Below are 24,666 nucleotides of genomic sequence, written 5' to 3'. Positions count from 1 at the left end.
CTTTTCTCGTAAATAAATTAATTATTTACAAAGTCTGACTTAGTTACAGTTGAGGTAGGGGAAACTTGTAGTTACCCTATATTCTCGCTCCATCTGAGCTAGAAACACTCGCTTATTCCGATGCACAAGGGGCCAGAAGGCTATCGGAGATTGTTTGTGATTGATGACCCCTAGGAGAAGAGCACTCTGAAGCTATATTCTGCACTCCTCGTCATACCAACTGTTGTGAGGCATGCTCCCAGAACGTCGTCTCTGTTTAGGTTGAGTGTGTGGAGATATATGCCTCTGTTAATGCAATGTCTCAATAAATAGAGTGGTGATCTCCTCTATCGAGAGTCTTGGCCTGGTTGTTGTGCATAGACGACCATATATCTCCTTTGTATAAACAAAGTTAGTCTCTCGTGTAAATGTATAGCGGGTATGTGTCCTCCCTCCTAACACCTGAGCTGTACTGTACTGAAAAGAGACTGAAAAAGTCAAGAGAGCATGGTCCACACTAGTGTCTAGCTCTCTCAATATCTCATCTGAGGTATCATAAAAAATTGCCTGATGGTTTCTCGTAAGGACATTAAAGTCCCCCAAAAGAATGATGTCACAAACTCCCATATGTCCTCGTCTAAAACCGAGAAAGGGGACTGTGGTCTAGGTGTGGCATACATTGATGTGCTAGGAGCAAAGTAACATATATCAAGGTACAAGAATCTGTCCGTCTCAACCCTCAATCTCACCCACATGTATCTTGCATGATAATCTCTCCGAACAATGTGAACAAGCAACTGTAAGTCCTCTCTGAGTAGAACTACTCCTCCTGATCCTCTGTTCTTGTGCTCTGATCTCATCTTTGGTCGTCAAGTAGTCTCCCACCTATATCCAGTCACATGTGGCATAAGTTGTCCCGATGCCTAGTGTGTTTTTGAGTAAAAGATGATGTTTCTCCCCGTAAAGCTTTCCTCAAATGCCCCTACATCAAGATGAAGTGACCCATTACAATTTCACGCTGTGGTCCCATAGGTCTCGCATCGTCATGTCGAGCATCACTCCAATATCACCACCCTTCCATCTCGGTTAAAAGCAATCTTGCCTTTTTCCCTTGCCGCTCTAAAATCTTTTTAGCTCTTGCATATGAGCAATTTGCGAGAGAGTGAGGTCATCTCCAAGAAAGATGCCCGTCTTCTTAAGAATTGGTCTCTTCTTGAAAAAGTCCTTTGCTTTTGTCACGTGCACAGCTAACCCTACGTGTACGTGGACAAGCTACTTCATGACAAGGGTTCAACTAGCCTAGCTTAGGAAGTGTTCTGGCACTTTTGTGAGTCTGTTCGCAGACCGTGCATGTCCAGAATCTAAGTAGATACATATCCTCTGGTTACACACAGCATGATCATCAACATTACCATCAGATTCCATCGGGAGCATTTTACAGTGTAGAAAACCTATTTTAGCCATTTTTCACTTATTATTAATAAGTGACTTTGTTGGGAAACTAGGTAGGGCAAACTTGCTAAGTTAATATAAATGAAAACTGGCAGTCACTTAGTAGAGCAGAAGAAGCAAGGAGAGCACAGGCAATCTCTTGCAGCAGGCCCTCTAGCGCGACTTCTCAAGCAAGAACCTTCCACAAGAACCCAGCGTTTTCTACACACAGCCCTCAGCTTGGCGTTTTGGAACCTCCCACTTCAGCCAGCAAACTCAAGCAAGCACCCTGTTGCAGCGTTTGGGATCCTTCAACTAACGCTAGCAAAACAGTCAGATTCAGCGAGCGTTTTTCCTTGCTGTACCAGCGTTTTTACAGCCTGCTGTCCAGCGTTTTCAGGCATAGGAAACAGCGTTTTTCAGCCCTAAGAAGCAGCATTTTTCTCAGCCATCAAGTTAGCAAATCAGGCCCTCGACTTGGTGCAACAGTTACCGATTCGCAGCATTCAATTTTCAGCTTTAGCATCGTCATCGTCGTCCTCTCCGTTGACATCGACATAGCATCATTTAGGACTCACAGCATCAGCACCTTGTATCAGATTTGTACAATCAATAGTAGACCGCTCTCGCCATAGAGAGTGGGGCCTTCGGAGGAGGGTTTGACAACATTCTGGTGTCGTACTCTCTCTATCTCTCAGTCTCAGCACCTTCACTCATAGTGTTTACCACTTTTTTTGTGATCACTTGCACTCTCTCACTAAAGGAATGGAAGGCTCTCCCTTCCGTAAGTAAAAGGAACCCTTGAGCACAGTTCGGAGCACTCATCTTGAGCAAAGTTCAACATTCACTTCCGCTGCACCTTACAGCTTCCATGGACGGGAAACGGAGGATGAGTACCCTTTCCTTTGAGGTTTCCCCCTTGCTTCCACTTTTCTTATTGCCCACTCTCCAAGCCCTTGTATGCGTTAGCTCATTGACCCCCATCATAGTAATGAGTTCTTTCACCTCTTCATCAACATTTTTTTTTGTCTTTGATGCCGCAGACCCTCATGTGTAAGGCACGTGCACGTCTCCTTTGCGAGAGAGAGAGAGAGAGAGAGAGAGAGAGAGAGAGAGAGAGAGAGAGAGAGAGAGAGATTTGCTGCAGGTTTTATCATCCATTCCAAAGGAGTTGAGTGAAATCGAGGCTTTGCTATAATCTTGTAAGGAGTCGCTTGAACATTCTCTTATCGCCCCTGGTCTTCTTAGTAGTGTCCATGCTTTTAACATTCTGTCATACATTTTTTCCTCGTTCCAGGATAGCAGCACTGATAAGAAAAACCATTATATTTGTTCATGGAGGAGCGGCGATTGGGGACTATAGGGGTGTTGCAGATTTTGATGAGCTACTGCTTTGGAGATTTAAAGTTTAGTTGCCATTGTTGTGTGGTCTCCAGCCCCGTGCAGAAGAATCTATCACGAAGTTCCCAGGGTTGTCTGTCATTGGGCTACAAGTTACAAAAGGAAGCTGTTTTGTGGCAGTTTTGGAGAGAGTTAACTGATTCCAGCAATTTAATTTGGGAATCCATGCATCAAGCTTTTATGGCTCAGTGAGACGGCGACTTATATGATAGAAAGAAACTGAGAGTTATTGCAAATCTTGCCTGCTGTATTAACGGCACACAAAGTTCTTGTAAATTTTCCAGCCGGGTGGTAGTTTCTGTTAGACGATGGAACAGCTGTCATTTTTGTTATGAGGACTACTTCTGGCAATGCGAGAAAGGAAGGATCTCTTTAATCTGAACATATATCAGCACCACATGCTATAAGCCATTCCGTTATGAAAATGGGGCTTCGGTGTGTGAGAAGGGCTACCACATCCAAGAAGGCAGCAGGCTTGCAATTTACCCAATTTTGACACGGCTTCTTTTGATCAATATTTTCATTGGATGCTTTAAATCACATTTACATATAGAATGAAAAAAGTGAATTGTTATGGACTGCCTGTAGTCAGACATTGGCTGAAGACTCACTTTCCTGTGTGTCGGTTTTGTGTCGATGCATCAATACTAAAATAGTTGATCAAACACACACTCCCTTCAAATTTTTTATCATTATATAAACCGTTTTTCTGTATTTAGGATTGTCAAATTGAGAATGGGGCTGATTTTGGTAATGAAGGTTGTTTGAAAGTCACTTCTGCTGCCACAGCCGTCCAAATATTGATCTTGTGATTTCTCATCTTTCTTGCCATCTTCTTCTTGGTCCTTTGCCTAATCCTTTGCGCTCTTTGTGGCTTGTTCTTTGGATTGTCGTGCGTCTTTTGCTTTGGCCTTATTTTTTCTTAGTCAAGTTTGTGCTTTTAAAGCCTCTTCCTGGTGTCTTGTCTCCCCCGCGGCTTTTAAAGCCACTAGAAATATCTCTTGCAGTTTTTTGAGCAGTAGGTTATGCCTCATCTCGTGCAAGCCTAATCCTTTCCTCCATAGTTTTTCGTCCCTTTGCTTCTTGTTGTTTAGGTTTAGCTTCTTCTTGAGCTTTTAGGCTGTCTCATAGATTCTTTATCAATGTCTTAAACTTTTCTCTTCTTAGTCCTCTTGCCCATGTTGCTCGTTTCTCGTGTTGCTTGTCTATGTGAATTTTCTTTGCATCTTCCTCTCTAACAGCCTTCTCCTTTTCACAATCTAGGGTCTGGGTTGCATATGCACGACCTAGATTTGGTACCTCTCACTTCGTTCTCTGCTGCAGTTCTCGCAATCAGCCTCGTCGCTTGGCAGAATCATGGTCGCTTGCCTCAAAGAACATTTAACGGCCCACATTGCCAACACTTACAAGCTACTCACAATTTCGCAAACTGCATAAATAGCCTATCCAAACTCTGTAGAAGTCAGCTCGGCAATAGCTACAGACCAGACTAAGACTTACGACTTCAGAACCTTGGCACCAATGGTCTGCAACAGCGACTCTCTTCCAGTGCAAGCAACAGCTCTCTCTCTCTCTCTCTCTCTCTCTCTCTCTCTCTCTCTCTCTCTCTCTCTCTCTCTGTGTGTGTGTGTGTGTGTGTGTGTGTGTGTGTGTGTCTGCTGGTGCAAGGGAATCATGTACTGATGGCGGGATCAGGGTTTTTGTCCACACCCTACGCAGGTACAGCAGACCAAGAGGTAGGGTTCGCACAGGTACAGCAGGCCCTAGATTAGGGTTCGCGCAGGTACTACAGGCCCGAAATTAGGGTTCGCGCAGGTACAGCACGCCCAAAATTAGGGTTCGCGCAGGTGAATTCCCTGTGTATTCCCTGCTCGGTCTGCAGCCTCTCTCTCTCCAAACCCCCTGTTGAGCACGTGCGCCACTTGATACAGCAACTGCGCCACTATAGGCTGCATTTCACGGGCCACCTGCAGGCTTCCTAAGTCACTAGCGCTAAAACCCATTGGGTTTTCTGCTGGTACTGCCACCCACCAGCACGCTTTCTTTGCTGGTAATGGCCACAACAGTAGGCAGTCGACTTCGGGATTTTTTACAAGGAATTCACAAGGAATTTGGAAACTGCAAATTGACATCCACCATCACGCTTTCTTTGCTGGTATTGGCCACCACTGTAGGCAGTCGACCATTACAAGTTGAAGGTCTTCGGGATTTTTACAGGGAATTTACGAGGAAATTGACACGTGCAGAAAGCAAAGGTATGCCATGTAGGTTTATTGTGGAAACACATGTATGCATAATGCGGTGCGTGTAGGTTGGTCTCTCCTCTCTCTTAGAAAGTGAAACAAATAAGGCAAGAAAGATGGCGGCGCACTACATGGTCACAAGCAAGAGGATGACAGCCATTGAAAGGGAGTTGAAAGAATGCAAAGCTCACATGGATGAGTGGAAGAAAGAGAACTTAATTCTGGAATGGAAAAAGAGAGAGGAACAAGCGAGGAAACTAGAGTGCAAGGAGTTTCGGGATGAAATTCAAGCTTTAAAAGGTAGCATCTCAACCCTTCGAAAGGAACTCGACGAAACCAAAGAGGGAGGACGCCTTGAAGATGGAGAAATTCAGCCATCAATGATAGATGAGCTGAATAGTATACGCACAAGTCAAAGAAATAAAGGGAGAAGGGAAAGTTAGCCTTCTACAGAAATGGACTAGTAGTGATTACAGAGCACCACTCTACATGACGGTGCGAGACCTATGGGACCACTCTCAGGATGGCGGTTTGGAACTGTAATGGTTCGTATAGACTTGATGTGGGGGCCTTTGAGGACAGCTTCAGAGACAGAGACATTGTTTTCTACTCGGAGACTCATCAGGCTCCAGGACAGTTGATGCCGCACATATCAGGATACAGATGGGAGACAGCTTGCCGGACATGCACCAGATCTGCGCATGGGACTAAAGGATCAGGAGGTGTAGCAGTTCTTTTCAAAGAGGAGCTCCAACCACTATTGCACATAGTTCAGAGAGATGATCAGGCCAGATACTAGTGGGTGAGACTGAGGGTAGAGACTGGACGTTTCTTGTACATCGCCATATGCTATTTTCCTCCTAGCACCTCAGTATATGCTTCACCCAGAGGACAGTCTCCTTACTCTATACTTTATGATGATATTTGGGAGTTCTCCAAGGATGGAGACATCATACATTTGGGGGATTTCAATGCCCGTACAGGCAGCTCACAGACGGTCTTCTATGACACCTCAGAGGAGATGCTCAGAGAGCTAGAGCCAGAGGAGATGGGGCTTGAGAGATGCTCACACGACAGAGAGTATACAGAGTGTGGGAGATACCTGAGGGAGATGACGACTACTCACAGTTTAGCCATACTGAATGGCTTACCGACTTTCCCATCATCTACAGGTTTTACTTGTTTTCCACACAGACATGGGTTTAGTACTGTAGACTATGTTTTGACACATCCGAGCTTTATCTCTCACATTCAGGATTTCACAGTGGAGCCCAGGCCTGTTGGGATAGCAGTAGATCATGCACTTTTGACATTATCAGTTTCCTTTGAGTAAATACATCTCAGTCCTCACGGGGTGGTAGACATCTACGCTATACTCTTACACCAGAGACTGACTCAATCTATGCAGAGGAGATACGTAGGCATTTATGCGCATCAGAGCCAGTATACACAGTGGAGGAGATCACATCTATGCTGACAGTGACATTACAGAGGCATACCCACACTCAGCCTGGTTAGAGACGTCGTTCTGGGCACATGCCTCAGAACAGGTAGTATGATGAGAAGTGTTGACAGAGGAGAGCTCAGATACAACGGGAGCTTGCATTGGGAGAGAGCACCTATAGACAGTCTCGTATTGCTACACGACGACTAGTGCGACGGAAGAAGCGAGCTTTCTTGGTCCAGATGGAGCAAGATTTATATCAGCTTTTCCTTAGTAGAGATTCAGGAGAGACTTGGCGTCTATTCCATGAGTAGTCTCTCCCACCAGTGATTACTTCTACAGAGATATGGGGGAAGTATGTAGCATCTTTATACACTGTATCTGGATAGCCACGACTACCAGATCCACCACAGCCATGTCCGGCTACGAGCACCTTCTATACCACTGAGATAGTAAAGGAGGCCATTGAGAGGATGAAGACCAGACGGGCATAGGATCGTGAGGGTTTGGTAGCAGAGCACATTATACATCATGAGGGTTTGGTAGCAGAGCACATTATACATGCTGGGGATTTGTTGGCAGAGATGCTTGCACGGTTGTTCAACCGTGTGATGTGTGAGGGCTTTCCTGAGTCTTGGAGATTATCTACTATTGTACCTATCTTCAAGACAGGAGACCCCACAGTGCCAGGGAATTACCCTACTATCATGGTAGGACACACATTGGCACGGTCGTATGCATCCATCCTTGAGCATAGGCTGAGCAGTTGGGTAGAGATTATGGGTATACGGGCACCTGGGAAGGCTGGTTTTAGGAGGGGTTTTTTCACACTAGATCATGTCTTTACACTCAGAGCTATCATTGAAGAGGGTCGAGCACATGATAGACAGATATATTGCAGCTTTGTGGACTTCCGCAAAGCTTTTGACACAGTTACGAGGGCCAGATTGATGCGCCGACTTATGGAATTGGGGGTACCCACAGAGCTGATATGGGGAATTATGGCATTGTACAGTTCAGTGATGGGTCATGTACGCACATCAGAGGGGATATCTGACATAGTTCACTCCACTATCGGAGTGAAACAGGGATGCACATTGTCGTCTACTTTATTTGGTATGTATATTGATGAGGTCTCTGATTATATTGCAGACTAACCAGAGGGTATGCAGAGACATTTGGACGCATTGCTTAGTTTTGCAGGGGATAGTGGATTGTTTGTCAACCTTGGTAAAACCAAGGTCATGGTATTTAATACCACGCCATAGTGGGTTAGGAGATCAACACCTACATTCACATATGGGCAGGACAGTATGGAGTATACTGATGCATACACATATCTTGGGGTGGTGGTCTTTAGTGGATCGAGGTTCACACTGAAAGTGGCAGCAAACACTAGATTGACTCGTGCCTATGCAGCCCTAGGCGGTTAGAGAGGATTTGTTCGCAGGTTCAGTTCCAGGAACGTCGAACAAAGCTCTGGCTTTTCGACACTTTGGTCGCTTCAGTTATGCACTACGGGGTTCAGGTTTGGGGACCGTCTGTTGACAGTGCTGGATGGAGTAATATGGAGAGACCCTTGATATGTATGATTTCTAGGCTGATTAGAGCCGAGGCCTCAGTCCCACATGACATCATACGAGCAGAGCTGGCTGCCCCACCTATGGAGGTTGAGGCACTCACCAGATCAGTATCATTTGTACACAGCTTATGGGACACCACCAGGGATAGGTATGCTAGGCTTGCTCTTGAGTCATCCAGACAGCTAGCATTACAAGGAGATACATCATGTTAGTATGCACAAATGAGCTCATGGTTTCAGAGGCATGGTTTTAGCATGGACAGGCTGCCCCCTTTCCAGTATTCTCTTGATGCACCATCTTTGGCTCTTACACGGATGGAGACTACTAGGCTCATTCGTTAGGATCTTATCCAACTTGATAGCAAGAGGACATGGATAGAGACATCACGTGATTTGGGTACAAAGAGGGCTTTCTATGAGAGCATCTTCTCCAACTCACGATAGATGGATTTGTCACACGGCCCAGCTACATGGACACACATCTATCTCATGGGTTACGATGTGCCATAGGCCAGATTCGCACATATTCACACCATCTTGGGGTTGAGACAGGTAGATTCAGAGGCATACCAGCAGACAGTAGGATATGTCAGTTATGCCATGCAGAGCTAGAGACAGAGTTTCACTACATATGTCATTGCATAGTCTACTATGAGATACGGGGACACTTTCATTGTCTATTCAGAGATGGTTTTGACTCGCTAGATAGAGTCATGAGATATCAGGATCAAAGATGTCTCGGATTATTTCTACTTGAGATACAGAGACATAGAGACGCTCTATTGAGAGGGCAAAGACAGAGATAGCCCCAGAGACGCATTTCAGATTTCTTCAGTCTGAGTACCACAGGGGCAGAGGGGACACCACTATCACAGAGCTCGGCTCCCACCCATACACACACCAGCGGTACTCTCATTGATCGAGCTATAGAGTTGGGGAGATCGAGACGACCGCGACTGAGGAGGGGAGCCACGTAGCACCGACGGAGATTGCGGCAGAGGATCCACAGGATTCTAGCACGACACCCAGAGTGTCGATCAGGATAGGCTTCATGCTACTGCTATATTATATCATGGTGACACTTATCCCCACTTTGTACCTTTGTGGCATGATACCCTTGCTCAGCCTACCAGCCACCCATAGGAGTCGGTAGCACTCCTATCCCAGTTTGTTGTTTGTACTTTTCTTTGTTTGTACCCAGACTTGGTACTAGGCTCATCATTGTAAACAGTTGGTCTCATAGGTCATTTTGGCCTTTTGTAGACGTTAATATATCATTTCATTTCATTCTCTCTATCTCTCTCTTGCCAAGGCAACTGTCAAGTCAATACTAGACTCGATACAATGAAGCAAAGGTAGCTTGCAAAAAGAACCCTGCAAGCGTCCACTTCCTCCAGCTTCGCCTCGCCCAAATTATCAGTGGTTTTGATTGTAGGCAGCCGACCTCTGTGCCAAGGCTACAAAATTTGTACTATTTTGATGCCGACGAAAAATGAAGCTTCTTGATAATGATCTTTGACCTGAAGCAGACCGAGAAGGGGACCATGGTGAGCTCGGGCATCCCAATAGTGATAGAACTCAGTGTGATAGAACAACTCTTCCACCTGGCCATGTCGGGATTGTTGTGGCTTGCGGCGGCTCTTCTTTGGCATCTATCATTCTCTTCGTGGATGGTAAGTCCACTGATGCCTGCTGTTGGGGGCCCTTCCAACGCCTGGCTTGAAGGTCGGAACGGCCACCTTGCCATGATCTGCCGTATTCATCGTGGACAGGAACGCCTCTTTGCGCTCTCACATGCGGTCGGAGCTGCCCTGAAGTCTCTCAAACTGTCCCCTGAGGGTATGGATCAACTTCAACCAAAAATCTCGAACAATTTTTGTTGGTGGCACAAGGCGAGCAAACGCATGTACAAGAACGCAACTTGAAAGCTGAACGCAAGAGGGACACGAGAGTGAGGGACGCGAACGAATGATCAATATCATAAGAAAGTGCCGAATACAAGGTAATCACATGAAAACGGGGCTGGCAAGTTGGGGGAAGTGGCACATAGTTGGTTCCACTACAAATGCAGCCATTGTTAAGTCTTCTGTGAAAGGAGACTGTGATGCTGATGTTGATGCAGATGGTTCTTAGTGCACAGTGCACTTACAATCCTACTGTCCATGATGCATGCATGTTAGTTGCTGCAAATTCACATACGTGGTATTTCGACAGTGGTGCTTACAAAGCACATTACCTCACATCGGGATTTGTTCACCTCCCTCCAGTCTGTCTCTCATGGGAATTCAGTCACTTGTGCCAACAATGCCTCTTATTCAGTTCAGGGAGCTGGAAAGATTGTGCTTACTACTGCAAATGGAAATTCTTTCACACTTGTTGATGCACTTTATGTACCTAGATCAAGAAGAATCTTTTGTCTGTATCTGCACTTGCTAGAATTGGACTTGTAGTCAAATTTGTGGATGACAAATGTAGAGTTCATGATATGAGTTTTGCTGATGAAATTGTTGCATCTAGCATTTTGTGTCATGGGCTGTATAAGCTCACTTTGTATGAAAAGTGTAGACAAAATTTTGCAAATGCAGTTGCAGATTCAAGGGCTGTTTCAGATGCAAAACTGTGGCATGCACGTTTTGAGCATCTGAATTTTGTCACTTTGCTACGTTTGCAGAAATCTGATATGGTTGCTTCTTTGCCGCCTCTTGAAGCACCTGTCAAACATGTTTGTGAAGGCTGTATTTTGGGTAAAATGCAGCGTGCTAAGTTTCCAAAGGATAGGTCAATTCGTGCTACATGCAGATTGCCACTTGTGCATAGTGATGTTTGTGGGCCTATGCAAACTCAGTCCTTGGAAATTACTTGTACTTCGTGACTTTCATTGATGACTACTCCAGGCATGCATGTGTATATCCATTGAAAGCTAAGTACGAAGTGTTCATGTGCTTCAAGCAATTTCTTGCTATGGCTGAAAATGTCTCGAAATGTACTATGGGCACCCTCTGTATCGATCGAGGGGGGGAGTATATGTAGATATAGATCATAGGCATGCAGTATGTTGATTTTTCTAGATGTTTGAAGCACTCCAAGTGTTCCACAAAGCCACCATAACATGCTTTTTGAAGTTTTTTATTGTTTTTGGCTGTTTGGTCTATAGGAAAAAGGATGTCTAAGAGTTTGAGAGTCTTGAGCATGGCCATAATGCATTACAAGCGGGCTATTCTACTAAAATCTCATGAGTGCAATGCATTGAATGATGTTATGTATGTAGGAGAGGCAATTTTGAGCTACTATAGTAGATACATATTCAATGTGCTTACTTCTAAGTTGTCGCGTTCTTTTGGAAATGGTGTCTTCATAGTGCTACTCTGTTAATGATTATAAGTAGGTACCGAACATGATTATATATTGAAGAAAGTCACATTCTTCAATGGTGAGATTGTTTAATAGTCTTTGGAATACATCTTGTTGAATGTCTGCTTGTTTGAGAAAAATGTAGATGTTTGGGGTTCTAGCGGCCAACATAAGCGCTCAGATTATGGGTTGCTTGATGACAAAATTCTTTTGCCTTGTTTCAATCCACCATATAAGATTGATCTAAGAGGGTGTCAAATAGAGCCCTTTGGCTACTACATTCTCTGGCTGCTGGACAGAATAGGTTGCGGACATGTTTGACATTGGGCAATGGGTCTTATCAAAGGGTCCAATGTAGAGAGCCTATGTTTTGTGAGGAGGGGCTGTAGCATCCGAATTGTGAGAGGTCCACATGATGCATTGGAAGTTAAACCATGAGGATGGACAACTACGGGGGGGGGGGGGGGGGGGGGGGGGGGGGGGGTTAAATAAATCTCGGCTCGCTTCACTACTTTTTTGGATTCGAGATATCGCAGGCAGAGGGCGACATCTTTCTCTCTCATGAGCGCAATAGTTGGAAGCATTTGGTATGAATGAGTGTAAACCTATCTCAACCCCTATGGATCCCGATCAAAATTTATCACAATATGACCCCTCAAATGTAGCAGATGCTACAAAGTATTAGAAAATCATTGATTCTCTTATTTGGGTTCTCAACACCCAATTTGATGTCAGTTTCCCAGTGGGACTTCTCAGTTCTTTTATGTAGAGATTTATCAAGTCACATTTTGAGCAAGCTCTTCAAACTCTATGGTGTTTAAAGGTGACCAAGTCATTAGGCATTCATTATGCAACTAGAGGTACAAGCTCCAAGCTCATTTTACGAGGATGGAGTGATTCAAATTGGGATGGAGATCCAGACGGTCAACGGTCGACTATAGGCTATACCGTTTCTTTTGGCTCAAGAAAGTTTCATGGAGTAGCAAGAAATAACCGACAGAAAAACAAAGTAAGAAAAGATTGGACAAAAAATGCTCGCTGCTGCTGCTATCGCGCACGCCATCCCTTCCCTCCCCCCCTGTTGGAATTAGGGTTTCAGGGAAATGCACACAGCTTGGAGAAGACGAAGGAAGCTCAAGGTACACAACGGAGAATGTATTACTTGGTGTGCAATGGAAAGATAGACAGCCCTAGAATGATGGGCGTATATACAATGCACGGGGGAAAAAACCTCCTAAAGAGGGGAAAAATGCCCCGACAGTCCTTGTGTGTTCACACACATCACTACCACATGTAACAAATCCCCCCTGGAGTGATGCCGTGAACGAGAGCTGTCACATGAGTAAAGGGAAGTGCCATGCCTTGAGGACATGATTAGTCCACAAAGGGGAGTAAGCCCAAATCTTTGCGAAAAGTTTCAAACTTTTCATGAGACAATGCCTTCGTGAAAATATCTGCAAGGTTGTCCTGTGTTGGCACATAAGCCAAGCTGATCTCTCCTGCTGAGAGCCTGTCCCTGACATAGTGGTAATGCACCTCAATGTGCTTTGTGCGAGCATGAAAAATTGGGTTCCTTGCAACTGCCAATGCGCTCTGACTGTCGGTGTAGATAGTGTTGGCAGTGTCCTATCCAACACACCGAAATCATCCATAAGGCATCTAAGCCATACACACTCAACCGTAGCTGTGAAGACTACCCTATACTCAGTCTCACAACTAGAAGTGGCCACAGTAGGTTTCTTCTTGCTTAACCATGAAATACATGAGCTGCCAAGAATGAAATAAAAACCACTTGTGGACATTCGTGTGTCATAACAACCAGCCCAATATGAGTCAGAAAAAGCATGTAAAGATGGCGGCAATGATCGCCCCTTGGGTTAAAACAAGCCAAGTTGTAAAGTGCCACTCAAGTAGTGAAAAATCCTCTTGACAGCCTACCAATGCTTAGACCCTAGGCTATGTCTAAATTTGCTGACCTATGAGACTGCAAATTGAATAACCGGCCTCATGTTGCATACATAAATGAGGCATCCAACAGGATTTTGGTAAAGAGTGACATCTGCAGGATCACTAGCATCATGAAGACTCAATTTCAAACCTGTTTCAATGGGAGTGGCACTAGGGTTGCAATCCTCAAGTCCAAACTTACATAGCAATGTCTCTATGTAACTTTTCTGACACAAGGCAATACCACCATCACATTCCTTAACCTGTATACCTAAGTAATGATGTAATAGTCCCAAATCTTTCATCTTGAAAGTAGCATTCAAATCAGCCTTTTATTCATCAATATGTCTTTCATTTGGTCCAGTGATTAGCAAATCATCTACATAAAGAACCACACTGAGAAGTACATCATCCTCACGCTTTACATACAATGTGCTTTCTGTTGGACTGTTATGAAAGCCTCATTTGACCAAATGAGTGTCAGCCTTCTCATACCAATCAGGAGAAGATTGCTTCAACCCATACAAAACTTTGTTACATTTGCACACCTTATCCTCTTGTCCTTTCTTGACAAAACCGTGAGGATGCGCTACATAAAGTTCCTCAAATATGTCACCATTCAAGAAAGCAGTAACAATGTCTGATTGATGTACATCCCAACCAAAATGAGCTGCCAATGCACATAGAAAATGAACAGTAGTCATACGACAAGTGGGAGCAAAAGTTTCTTCATAATCTATGTCTTTCTGCTGCGCATAGCCTTTTGCAACAAGTCCAGCATTATGGCGATCAACCTCACTATCCAGCTTGCGTTTCAATTTGTAAACCCACTTTGTACGAATGGCCTTTTTGCCAGGAGGCAAATCACATAAAGTCCATGTGTCATTTTCTATAAGTGCATCATATTCTGATTGCATGGCAACCATCCAATTTTTTGAATTTTGTGCTTCATCAAAAGTTTCTTCATAATCTATGTCTTTCTGCTGCGCATAGCCTTTTGCAACAAGTCCAACATTATGGCGATCAACCTCACTATCCAGCTTGCATTTCAATTTGTAAACCCACTTTGTACGAATGGCCTTTTTTCCAAGAGGCAAATCACATAAAGTCCATGTGTCATTTTCTATAAGTGCATCATATTCTGATTGCATGGCAACCATCCAATTTTTTGAATTTTGTGCTTCATCAAAAGATAGAGGTTCCTCAACATCATGTAAGCTAGACACAACCAAAGCATAACAATCTGATGCATAAGATGCATGGCGAGAGCCTGAACGAGAACGACTAGACAAAGGTGCATCCAATTTACTGTCACGCAAGGTGTGCACTAGCCATTTTGGCATACCTCTAGCCTTCTCATTTTCAGCCCTTTCCTCATCATCAAGTACATCATGTACATCTACATCAGTAATAACCTAATCTGTAACATTTTCAGAAACCCCCATAGGCTTCATTGGAATTTACATTCGAACTTCCACCACTGAAAAGAGGCATTAAAGTGTCATAAATATTCTGTGAGCTAACATAAATATCTCTAGTACATGACAACAAGGGTTGAACTCTTTCTTCCACAAACACAACATCCCATGAAACCAGAATACGTTTTGTTTGTGGATGGTACAACTTGTAACCTTTTCTTTCAGCACTATAACCAACAAAAATACATTTGAGAGCCGTATCATCCAATTTTCTGTGCTACATTTGTGGCATTAAACCATAAGCCAAACAATTAAAAACACGCAAGTGCTAAATAGATGGCTTTCTATCATTCCATGCTTCATATGGAGTCATAGACTGCAACGCTTTTGTAGGACACCTGTTGAGTACATAAGTGGCACACATGATAGCCTCGAGCCAAAAAGAATGCGGTAAAGCTTCACTTTTGACTATACATCTTGCCATTTCTGTAAGAGACTTGTTTTTCCTCTCAACAACACCATTTTGTTGAGGCGTATGTGGCACTGTACATCGGTGTTTTATCCCATGACTAGCCTACTTAAAATTTCAGTTTTTTGTTGACAGACTAGAGGCTTGCAGGGGAGGTCCTTATCCCTTCCAAATATTAGCCATGAAACATGCTCAGGCAAGGGCCACGTGTAGGCATCACCATGGCCATCTAATTGATGCACCACTTGCTGGGAACGATGGAGAGAACTCATAGCAACCAACTAGCAACCTCCTCCTCAAGTGACCCACCCTAGGGAGAGGATGCACTCAAGTGTCCAAGGGCAAGAGCCCTAGCAACGTGAACACAAGGTGAGCACAAGGTGTCCCTCTAGAGGTGACTCAACAGAGAATTTGAACCCACAACCTATAGGTTGAGAGGCCAAAGCCTTATCGTTAGACCAACTCTTTGAGGACACTAAAAAGTTTACTTGCATGCATGTGCTCACTTAAAGTGCAATAAATATGATCTAAATAAAACATTTGATTGGTTATAGAAGAAGAACCAACCACAGGTTTAAGTCTTGGCAAGTTTAGTGGGCCGGATTATAATCTTGAATCATAAGTCCTCTCCATCTCAAAAGTAAAACGTGCCATATAATGCTTGCAGTTGATCTGCAAGCATCTCCAAGAGTCCCCTAGTGTTATTTTTACCCATTGCATGAAGAAGCTCCACTTGGTACCGAGAAATGAGGGCCTCTTTGTCTTTCAGGTTATTGTTCAACATTTCTATCTTCTCATAATTCTCACTTTCAAGTTCTTTGAGTGCTTTTATCCAAAAAAAAGTTGAGTGTTGTTACTCTTAGGAGTGCCTTAACACTTAACCTAACAAACAATCAACTAACAAGTATCAAAATATGCATGTTTTTGTTGTGACTCTCTCTCTCTCTCTCTCTCTCTCTCTCTCTCTCTATCTATCTATCTATATATATATATATAGAGAGAGAGAGAGGTTGCTGCTTCAGTGGCATTTCTTCATTTTTCTTAGCCTTTAAAGTTCTCTTCTTCATTACTTTCTGTCCTTTCATTCTTCATTCACCTTGGCCATTAAAACACTCTCATTTATCCCTTCCTTCTTTTGTCATTCGCAAACATAATGGTGGGGCGTTTGGGTTAACTACTAAGATGTCTCCAACAATAACTCAAAAGCTTATTTTTTATGAAGAGATCCAAAATGTTTGCAAGAATTTGGAACCTCAGAGACACATCCCTATTTTGGTATTTGTTAGTTGATTGTTTGTTTAGGTTAAGGATTAAGAAATTTCTAAGAGTTACAACACACAAAGACTTTGTGATTGATCTTTTGTCTAGATGAAGGCGCTCAAAGAACTTGTAATTGAGAATTATGAGAAGATAGAAATGTTGAACAATAAACTGAAAGACAAAGAGATCCTCATTTGTATGTACCAAGTGGAGCTTCTTGATGCAATGGGTAAACATAACACTAGAGGACTCTTGGAGATGCTTGCATATCAACTACAAGCATTATATGGCAAGTTTTACTTTTGACATGTGGAGAGGACTTGTGGTTAAAGATTATAACTTGGTCTAGTAAATTGCGAAGAAGTTCAAATCTGTGGTTGGTTCTTCTTCTATAGCCAAACACGTGTTTTATTTAGATTATATTTATTGCGCTTTAAGTGAGCGCATTCATGTAGGTAAAGTTTACAATAGGGTTGCAACACAACAAGGAGAAATAGTCCTTCGTGCATTTCCTTTGCATCCAAAGCAAGCGGAAGCCATCACAATTCTTGAAGAAGAATATAACATCAAGCTGAAGATAGATTTTGGGACAGATGAATGAAAGACTGACATCAAGAAATTTTTTGGAGAAGGATGTAGCATCAAGCTGAAGATAGATTTTGGGATAAGTGAAAGAAAGAGTGATAGCAACAATGTGTGAGAAGTGTTTGGCAATTTATTGGAAAAAATAAGTTCTCCATAGAGATTTCTTGTTCTCCAGAAGTGATACTGAATTTTAATAGGCCCTTTTTCAAGGGTACATGAATCTTTTAGACAAGTTGTAGATTTTTGCATCATGTGTTGTGAAGATGTTGTGTATCTCAGTTTTGAACTCTATAAAATTTCTTCCACATAAAAAAATTATGATTTTGCAAGTCTTTTCTGTAAGGTATGGGATTTGTCCTAGAGTCACTAGAGTAGTGTAAGCGAATGAGAGAAGTGGTGGAATTATCCTACATGTAAAGGTGTGAGATTCTAGAGGTACTTAATCTTCTTTCATGAATAAACAATCATTACAAGTTTTTAAACACATGTATCTTGTCTCTTGATGAGCTTATGATGGGCTAGCCAACTACTCAAGATCATGTTTATGAGTCCAAGATAATCTATCTTGGAACCTAAATTGCTTTAGTAACAATCTAGCCTTCACATGCTCACAAGTGTACATAATTTTTGTCTATCATCTACCTTAGCTAGCACGATCTCAATCCCATCAAGTGGTATCAGAGCCCTTGATTCACCTTTTCTAAATAAGGGTGTATATAAAGGCTTTTGTGTGTGTGAGCACTAAATTAAGGTTATACGTTTGTGCTATAGACCAATCACCACAAGGAGCCAAGATGGCAAGTGGGTACTTTGCTTAATATAGAGCAAAGCTCTCCATAAGGTTTTGGGATCAATCCCTACCTGTTTTGTCTTTTAGCAACGTGGGTGGATGTCAACTCAGTTGCATTGGACTTGTGAAGTGTGGTCGGGTCCGTAGACTGACATTCACGCACTCAACTTTTTTTGAGCCATCTTCGGACACCAAATGGCCTTTAATTGACCCTAAAAGGTGACGTTGAGTTTGTAAGCAGGCGCTCCCATGACCTTGCTTGTCCATAGCTACTAGCTGAGCATCCTAAGGGGAGCCCAAAACCCAAGCACATAAGACACATACCTAGTGCTGCAAGAAGTGATCAAAGCTTCATCAAGGCCACTCAAAGGCATCTTAAAGGATTCAACAATCACAACTTTATGTTATGTATGCCTTACCTATTAAGGCATCTGTGATGAGCTCAAGTTCGTGAGGAGGAGCAAAGGATTATCATGAAGTTTCCATGTGTCATGCACTTAGTTTACATGATTTCGCACAAATTTTGTTTTTGCGTCTTGTACAAATTCTTGCATTCATATTTGCATGTAGTCAAGACAAAATAAAAAAAGCTTCCAGGATGTACGGAGTTCCAAACACTGGCCTTGGAGAGTTTCCAAGTGCAAAGACCACTCCAAGACACCATGGGGAAATTCAAAAATTCACTTTGAGGGAGGGAAAATTGACAACAACAACAAAATCTATAAAGGAAAGAAACTTGTAAAGGATCGGCTCATGCGGTGGAGGACAAAGAAGAAGACGAAGACAAAGGCGAGAGCAACCTTGTCTACTACGACGACAAACTCTAAAGATTTTAGCATATCTACTTCAAGGGGAGGACTTTTCTTTTGTCATCCTTTGTGGATATGTATTGAAATCATGTGTGGATACCATGTGTCATCCATAGTGGATATAGAATCTTTAGTATATTGTCCTAGTTCAAACCCCAAGGGGAGGATTGTAAGGTATGGGCTTTGTCTTAGAGTCACTAGAGTGTGAGTGAATGAGAGAATAGGTGGAATTATCCCACATGTAAATGTGTAAGGCTGTAGAGCTACTTAAAGCTCCTTTCATGAATAAACAATCACTCCAAGTTTTTCATCACATGTCTCTTGGCTCTTCATGAGCTTGTGATGCGCTAGCCAACTACTCAAGATCGTGTTTATGAGTCCAAGCTAATCTATCTTGGAACCTAATTCACTTGAGTAATAGTCTAGCCTACACATTCTCACACATGTGCATAATGTTTGTCTATCACCCACCTTAACTAGCATGATCCTAATCCCATCATTTTCTGGTCCTATTTCATCAAGGAGTTGTGCTTTGCTTTGTTTACAATGATGCAACAAAGTCCTCTAGAGCTATACCGATGGCTTAGATTATGCCCATATCATACATGAAAGATGAGGGAATATATGTGTACATAGCCTTTTTAAAAGACACTAGTACGTTCCATCATAAACCATAGCAATCCTTAATTGGATATACGAAACACTTAATAGGTAGCCTTGGAAAAATATTTGAACAATAATGGATGTGAACATGAACCACATCTAAGTACAATTAATGGAACATTTCATTGACATGACATAGCCTTGCTATGTGCGCCATAGATATGTAGATTTGTAGCCTAAAAGGCTGAAACAACCATTCGTTAATGTTGTTAATAGTACTTGCTACATTAATAAGTTTTACTAGATATCTGACAATTTATGGCCATTGGAATTGTTCCTAATATCGCATTCTTGAAGTGGTCTCGCAAACAAATTTGACTAGCATATTGGGACTTTGTTGCAACACGTAATTAAGGAAAAGATGCCACTATCAGTCCCAAAGACTCATATTCTCTACATGTGGAATACCTCTCATATAGTGATGTCATGAAATATAACATCTGTCAAGCATGATGAGTACTTGTGTGTGGAGGTAATTGAACATACTTAGCAACAGGAGTGAGAGGGACCCTCATAAACCTTGCCCCACACTGGTTGAACCGAATTCCAAGAGTTCATAGACCATGTTGTACACCATGTGAAGGACAAACATGTGTCAAAACGATCCCTACCATGTATGTCTATAACTCTCTTAAGAAAGGTGACCACTAAAATGTGGATCCTTGATTCCATCGTAGTAAAATCAAACACGCACACAAAAGAATTAGCAGAAGAGGTACCCGGTATACTAACCTCTTCTCCTCCCCATAACTGCTACCTTGTAGCGAAAGCCCTTGCCAGTGTAGTCACCACACCAGTAGTATCTTTGTTGTTCTTCCTTGAGTCACTATCAGTATTTTCCTCATTATGCTTGCCTTTGCTTTTGACCTTTGTAGAGCCTCTGTCTTTGCCTTTGGATCTACAATCTCTAGAAAAATGACCATGCATTCCAAAACTACAACAATGGCTATTGGTCTTCTTTCTAAATGCAAAGCAGCATGTGCTTCCACACCTTTGCCAGAAATCCAAATTTTGCCTTGAGTTTTTAACATGGCTTCTTATCTTTCACGCCTGTTGGTTTAGATAAAAAATGGCATGCATTGACCAGACCAATGGATGGTTTTCTTGGTACATCTTTATGATTGGTTGACCTTTTCTTGTCCTGCTGGATTTTTACATTGCCCCCATGGAGACCCATATCTGACAAAACTAGTTCAAGGGCCTTTACAATGACCTGCCATTCAGCTGGCTTCTTAATTTTACAAGCAAACCCAATGTACAAATACACCAACTTCTCCACAATTCTGCAAAGAGCATGCATTGTACAAATGTGGACATTAACAAGTGGAATATCTAAAACTAGGTGGAAATTAGGATCTTCACTGTGACGAGTAGGAGCCTTTCTCCACCACTTTGGGTCCATCATCTTTGAAGGCTCAATGCAATACAAGCATGGAGACTTTGCCATGGTACCCATTCCACAATTATACATACACCTCAGTGTTTTGAGGTCACCTACAAGATGTAATTGGAATTGAAAGTCTCCCCTTCCATCTACAGCCAACACCTCTCCTTTATTCATCTGTCTATCAATTATATCAGAAATAGGGGTTTGATGGAACACCCAATATAAAATGTCATGGTCTTCTTTCTTTACCTGCAAGATTAAATCCTTATGAGATGTGAAATTAAATCTAAAATTAAATCAAAGGAGGGCTCACTAGAGCTGAAGAATCGATGGAAATGGATTACCTAAAAAGCACCAAGCCACCATATGTTTGTTTTGGATTGAACATTAAAGTATGAAGGATCATCAATAGGGAAATTTGAAAGAGCTCTCTTCATCAATGTTATTCTGACTCCCTCTAGCTTTTTCTCTTCAATAATCTCACACTCATCTAGCTTCAAAACAACATGTAGAACGCCACCTGTCTCTTCAAATATTACACTGTAGAACTCAACCATTCTATTTTGCAACAAAGTGAGGTCCATGAAGATATTGTTGTACTCATCATACGTTATAGTTGTTCCTGAGATCTATAAATACCATCAATATGAAATGGACATCCAATGAAGTATATGTGTGGATGGTTGAGTTGAAGTCTTTCTTTCTAGACACTTGTTGTTGTTGATAAAAGTTTAGACTTTATTCCCTTTGTAAGGTTTTCAGTTTCTGAAACCTTAGAAATTTTACAAAGCCTGATCAAATTAACTTGGTTGTTAAGAAAACACTGTCGAAAGATCCAACTATGGTAAATATTGGTATTTTTGGAACCGTAACCAGAGTTTTACTAGGGTTAGAATTTTTCAGAACCGAATTCCGATAAAGTCTGGAAAAGTTACGGGCTCTGAAAGGTTACACTATGAATTTAATTAGTTAAGTAAAATTGAATGGTTTTAGTAATTATTACTGCTAAAGACTTTTTATCCTAAGGTTCTAGAAATTGCAGATATTTCTAAGTTTAATCATTAAAAGTCAGGAAAAATAGAAGAAATGGATTCTGGAAGCTAGGGAGGCTGTGTGGGGCTGTGATGAACCTACCCAAGCCAATTTTAGCAGTAGGGGACGCCATCTTGAGCCTAGGGGCTGCTTGACCTGCAAGTAACTGCTTTTTCCAGCCTATGAGAGCTTGTGAGTGCCAGAAACCTATAAATAGGACCCCTTGCTTCGCAATTTCAGACACTCGGAGCCTTGGTACATTCTCTCTCATCTAGAGAGACCTCTACGCAGAAATCACTAGAGAGCAAAGCTCTAGTTGGTTAATGGACAGTAATTAGCACTAACCTTTCGTTATTAGCAAAGCTAGGTTAATCTATTTACAATTTTCTTCATTAATTAAAAATTAATCCTATGTATACTAAAAGTTCCTCTCTTAATTAAAAATTCTCTACTGAATTGTGATTAAGCTTAAGGATACTAAGCTAATTAATTATTATATCCTATTAGGGCTAAAATTACCTATTTTTATCATAAATTAATGATAATTATACTAATTAAATTTAGATTAAGATGAGATAATTATTAGAGCTGTGTTAGACTCTCATTATGATCTTCTAATTTTTTGAGTAATTTTAATAATTAATTAAGTAGAATTACACTGTTATTGAGAGAAAATTTAAGGGGGGAATGCTTTGAGATAATTATCAGAGGTAAATCACATCTTAGGGAACTCATGATAATTATCTTAACCTCAGATAATTAGTCTACCTAATTATCTTAGCAGAATTACACTGTTTTTTGGAAAATTTAAAAAGGGGAAAATAGCAAATTGATCCTAAATGATTTGAGATAATTATCAAAGGTAAATCACATCTTATGAAACCCATCATAATTATCTTAACCTCAGATAATTAGTTTAACTAATTATCTTAGTATAATTACACTATTTTTGGGGAAAATAAAAAGGGGAAAAATAGTAAATTGATCCAACATGATTTGAGATAATTATCAGAGGTAAAAAACATCTTATAAAACCCGTGATAATTATCTTATCCTAAGATAATTAGTTTCACTAATTATCTCAGCATAATTACACAATTTTTAGGAGAAATTAAAAGGGGGAAAAATAGAAAAGTGATTCAAAATACTTTAAGATAATTATCAAAGCTAAATCACATCTTTTGAAACCCTTGATAATTATCTTAACTTCAGATAATTAGTATAAATAATTATCTCAACAAAATTACACTATTTTAGGGGAAAAATACAAAGGGGAAAATATCAAAGTAATCCAAAATTATTTGAGATAATTATCATAGGTAAATCACATGTTATGGAACCAATGATAATTATCTGAACCTGAGATAATTAGTTTAACTAATTATCTCAACAGAATTACACTGTTTTGAAGGGCAAATAAAACAGGGAAACTAGCAAATCAATCCAAACACCTTTGAGATAATTATCAAAGGTAAATGAAATCTTAAGTAACCCGTGATAATTATCTTAACGACAAATAATTATTTTAGATAATTATCCTAGTAGAAAACCACTATTATTGAGGGTAAATTAAAGGAAGAGACTAGTAAATCATGTGCTATGATTACGTGCTATTTATCAAAGATAGATTATAAGATAAGAAGGCCACGATAATTATTTCAAGGTTAGAAAAGTAGATTAGACATTTATCTAAGTCAAATTATACTAATTCTAGCTGAGACCTAAAGGGGAAAATTAGTAAATCATGTGATATAATGACATGCTATTTATCTCAGCTATATTACATGATATAAAGGCCGTGATAATTATGTCAAGGTTAGAAAATAAGTATAGATATTTATCTAAGTCAAATATGCTAATTTTAGCTGAAAATTAAATATGGAAATTAGATAATTGAGTTGAAAAAATATAAGATAATTACCAGACATCACAAACATCCTTATCTACTTGTGATAATTATACCATAGTTAATTAGTGAGTTTAGAAAATTAAAATTGACCAAAAGTGCTATTTTTAGCAAAAGATTAATTAAAATAAATAGACATTGTGGTCAAAAGTTTTTAGAAAAATTATAGTAAGTGTAAACCTATGATATCAAGTTGAGGAGATCTTTAAGAGAAAATAAATAGAATAAATATTAAGCCCAAAATAAGTAGATTCCAAGCTTAAAAGTCGATGGAAAAATTAGGAAAAAGATATAGAAAATTTATAAGAAAATTAGGATAGCTTAGAAAACCCTTAGGGAAGCTGTGAAAAAAGTTATAAAGGAAAATAAGAAATTACTAGGTCAAGAATTTACCAATTAAGACTATAAATTTAACCTAGATTTGGGTAAACTTGGATACAAAGGTTAAGTTTAGCTTTCGGATAATTTAGCTATTGATTAGACGTCCTTTTTATAAGGATAAGAAGTTATGGCACCTAAAAGGACCCGAGCAAATCCTACATCTGATGATGAGGACGTAGCTCCAAAATGAACTAGAGCGTCGCATGACGACGAAGCTGGGCCTAGTAGTAGGCCTATGGAGGAGAGTCTTCAGGCACCAGCGCAGCAGTAGCAGATGGACGATCAGTCCCAGGTGGGTTTTCCATTATTCAATTAAGTCTTTAAATAGTTTAAGTTCTTTTATAAGTTAGCATTGCATACGTAAGGAGTGAGTAAGAAACAGAAAAGGAATAATTGACCAACCAAAAATGGAAGGTAACTTCCAACGTGCATTTGTTTATAATGTAAGAAAGAATTGCTTGGGTTAAAACTGGTTGATTGATCATCCTTAAGACAATTTGTCTTGAGGCAGCTTGTCTCAAGACACCTTCGACTCCTTGGTATATTTTGATGATAATGATGGCTTTCCAGCCACGGATAAGTCGGTTA

General features: G+C 41.0%; 1 protein-coding gene across 5 annotated transcripts in view; it reads left to right on the top strand.

Annotated features, from left to right (window-relative positions):
* Positions 1–3,478, top strand: part of LOC147453654 (intermediate cleaving peptidase 55, mitochondrial-like) — a 169,049-nt gene extending 165,571 nt beyond the window's left edge. For all 5 annotated transcript variants that reach the window (XM_086515771.1, XM_086515773.1, XM_086515772.1 and 2 more), the window contains 2 exons: positions 2,558–2,612; positions 2,708–3,478. In XM_086515771.1, coding sequence (XP_086371897.1) covers positions 2,558–2,608 — 51 coding nt within the window. In that variant the 3' untranslated portion in view covers positions 2,609–2,612; positions 2,708–3,478. The remainder of the gene's footprint in view (positions 1–2,557; positions 2,613–2,707) is intronic.
* Positions 3,479–24,666: the final 21,188 nt, after the last annotated feature.

This window comes from Adiantum capillus-veneris, chromosome 7 (genome assembly GCF_014529385.1).
Source record: "Adiantum capillus-veneris isolate H3 chromosome 7, ASM1452938v2, whole genome shotgun sequence".
Lineage (NCBI taxonomy): Eukaryota > Viridiplantae > Streptophyta > Polypodiopsida > Polypodiales > Pteridaceae > Adiantum > Adiantum capillus-veneris.
This window is presented reverse-complemented; position numbering and strand designations above follow the sequence as displayed.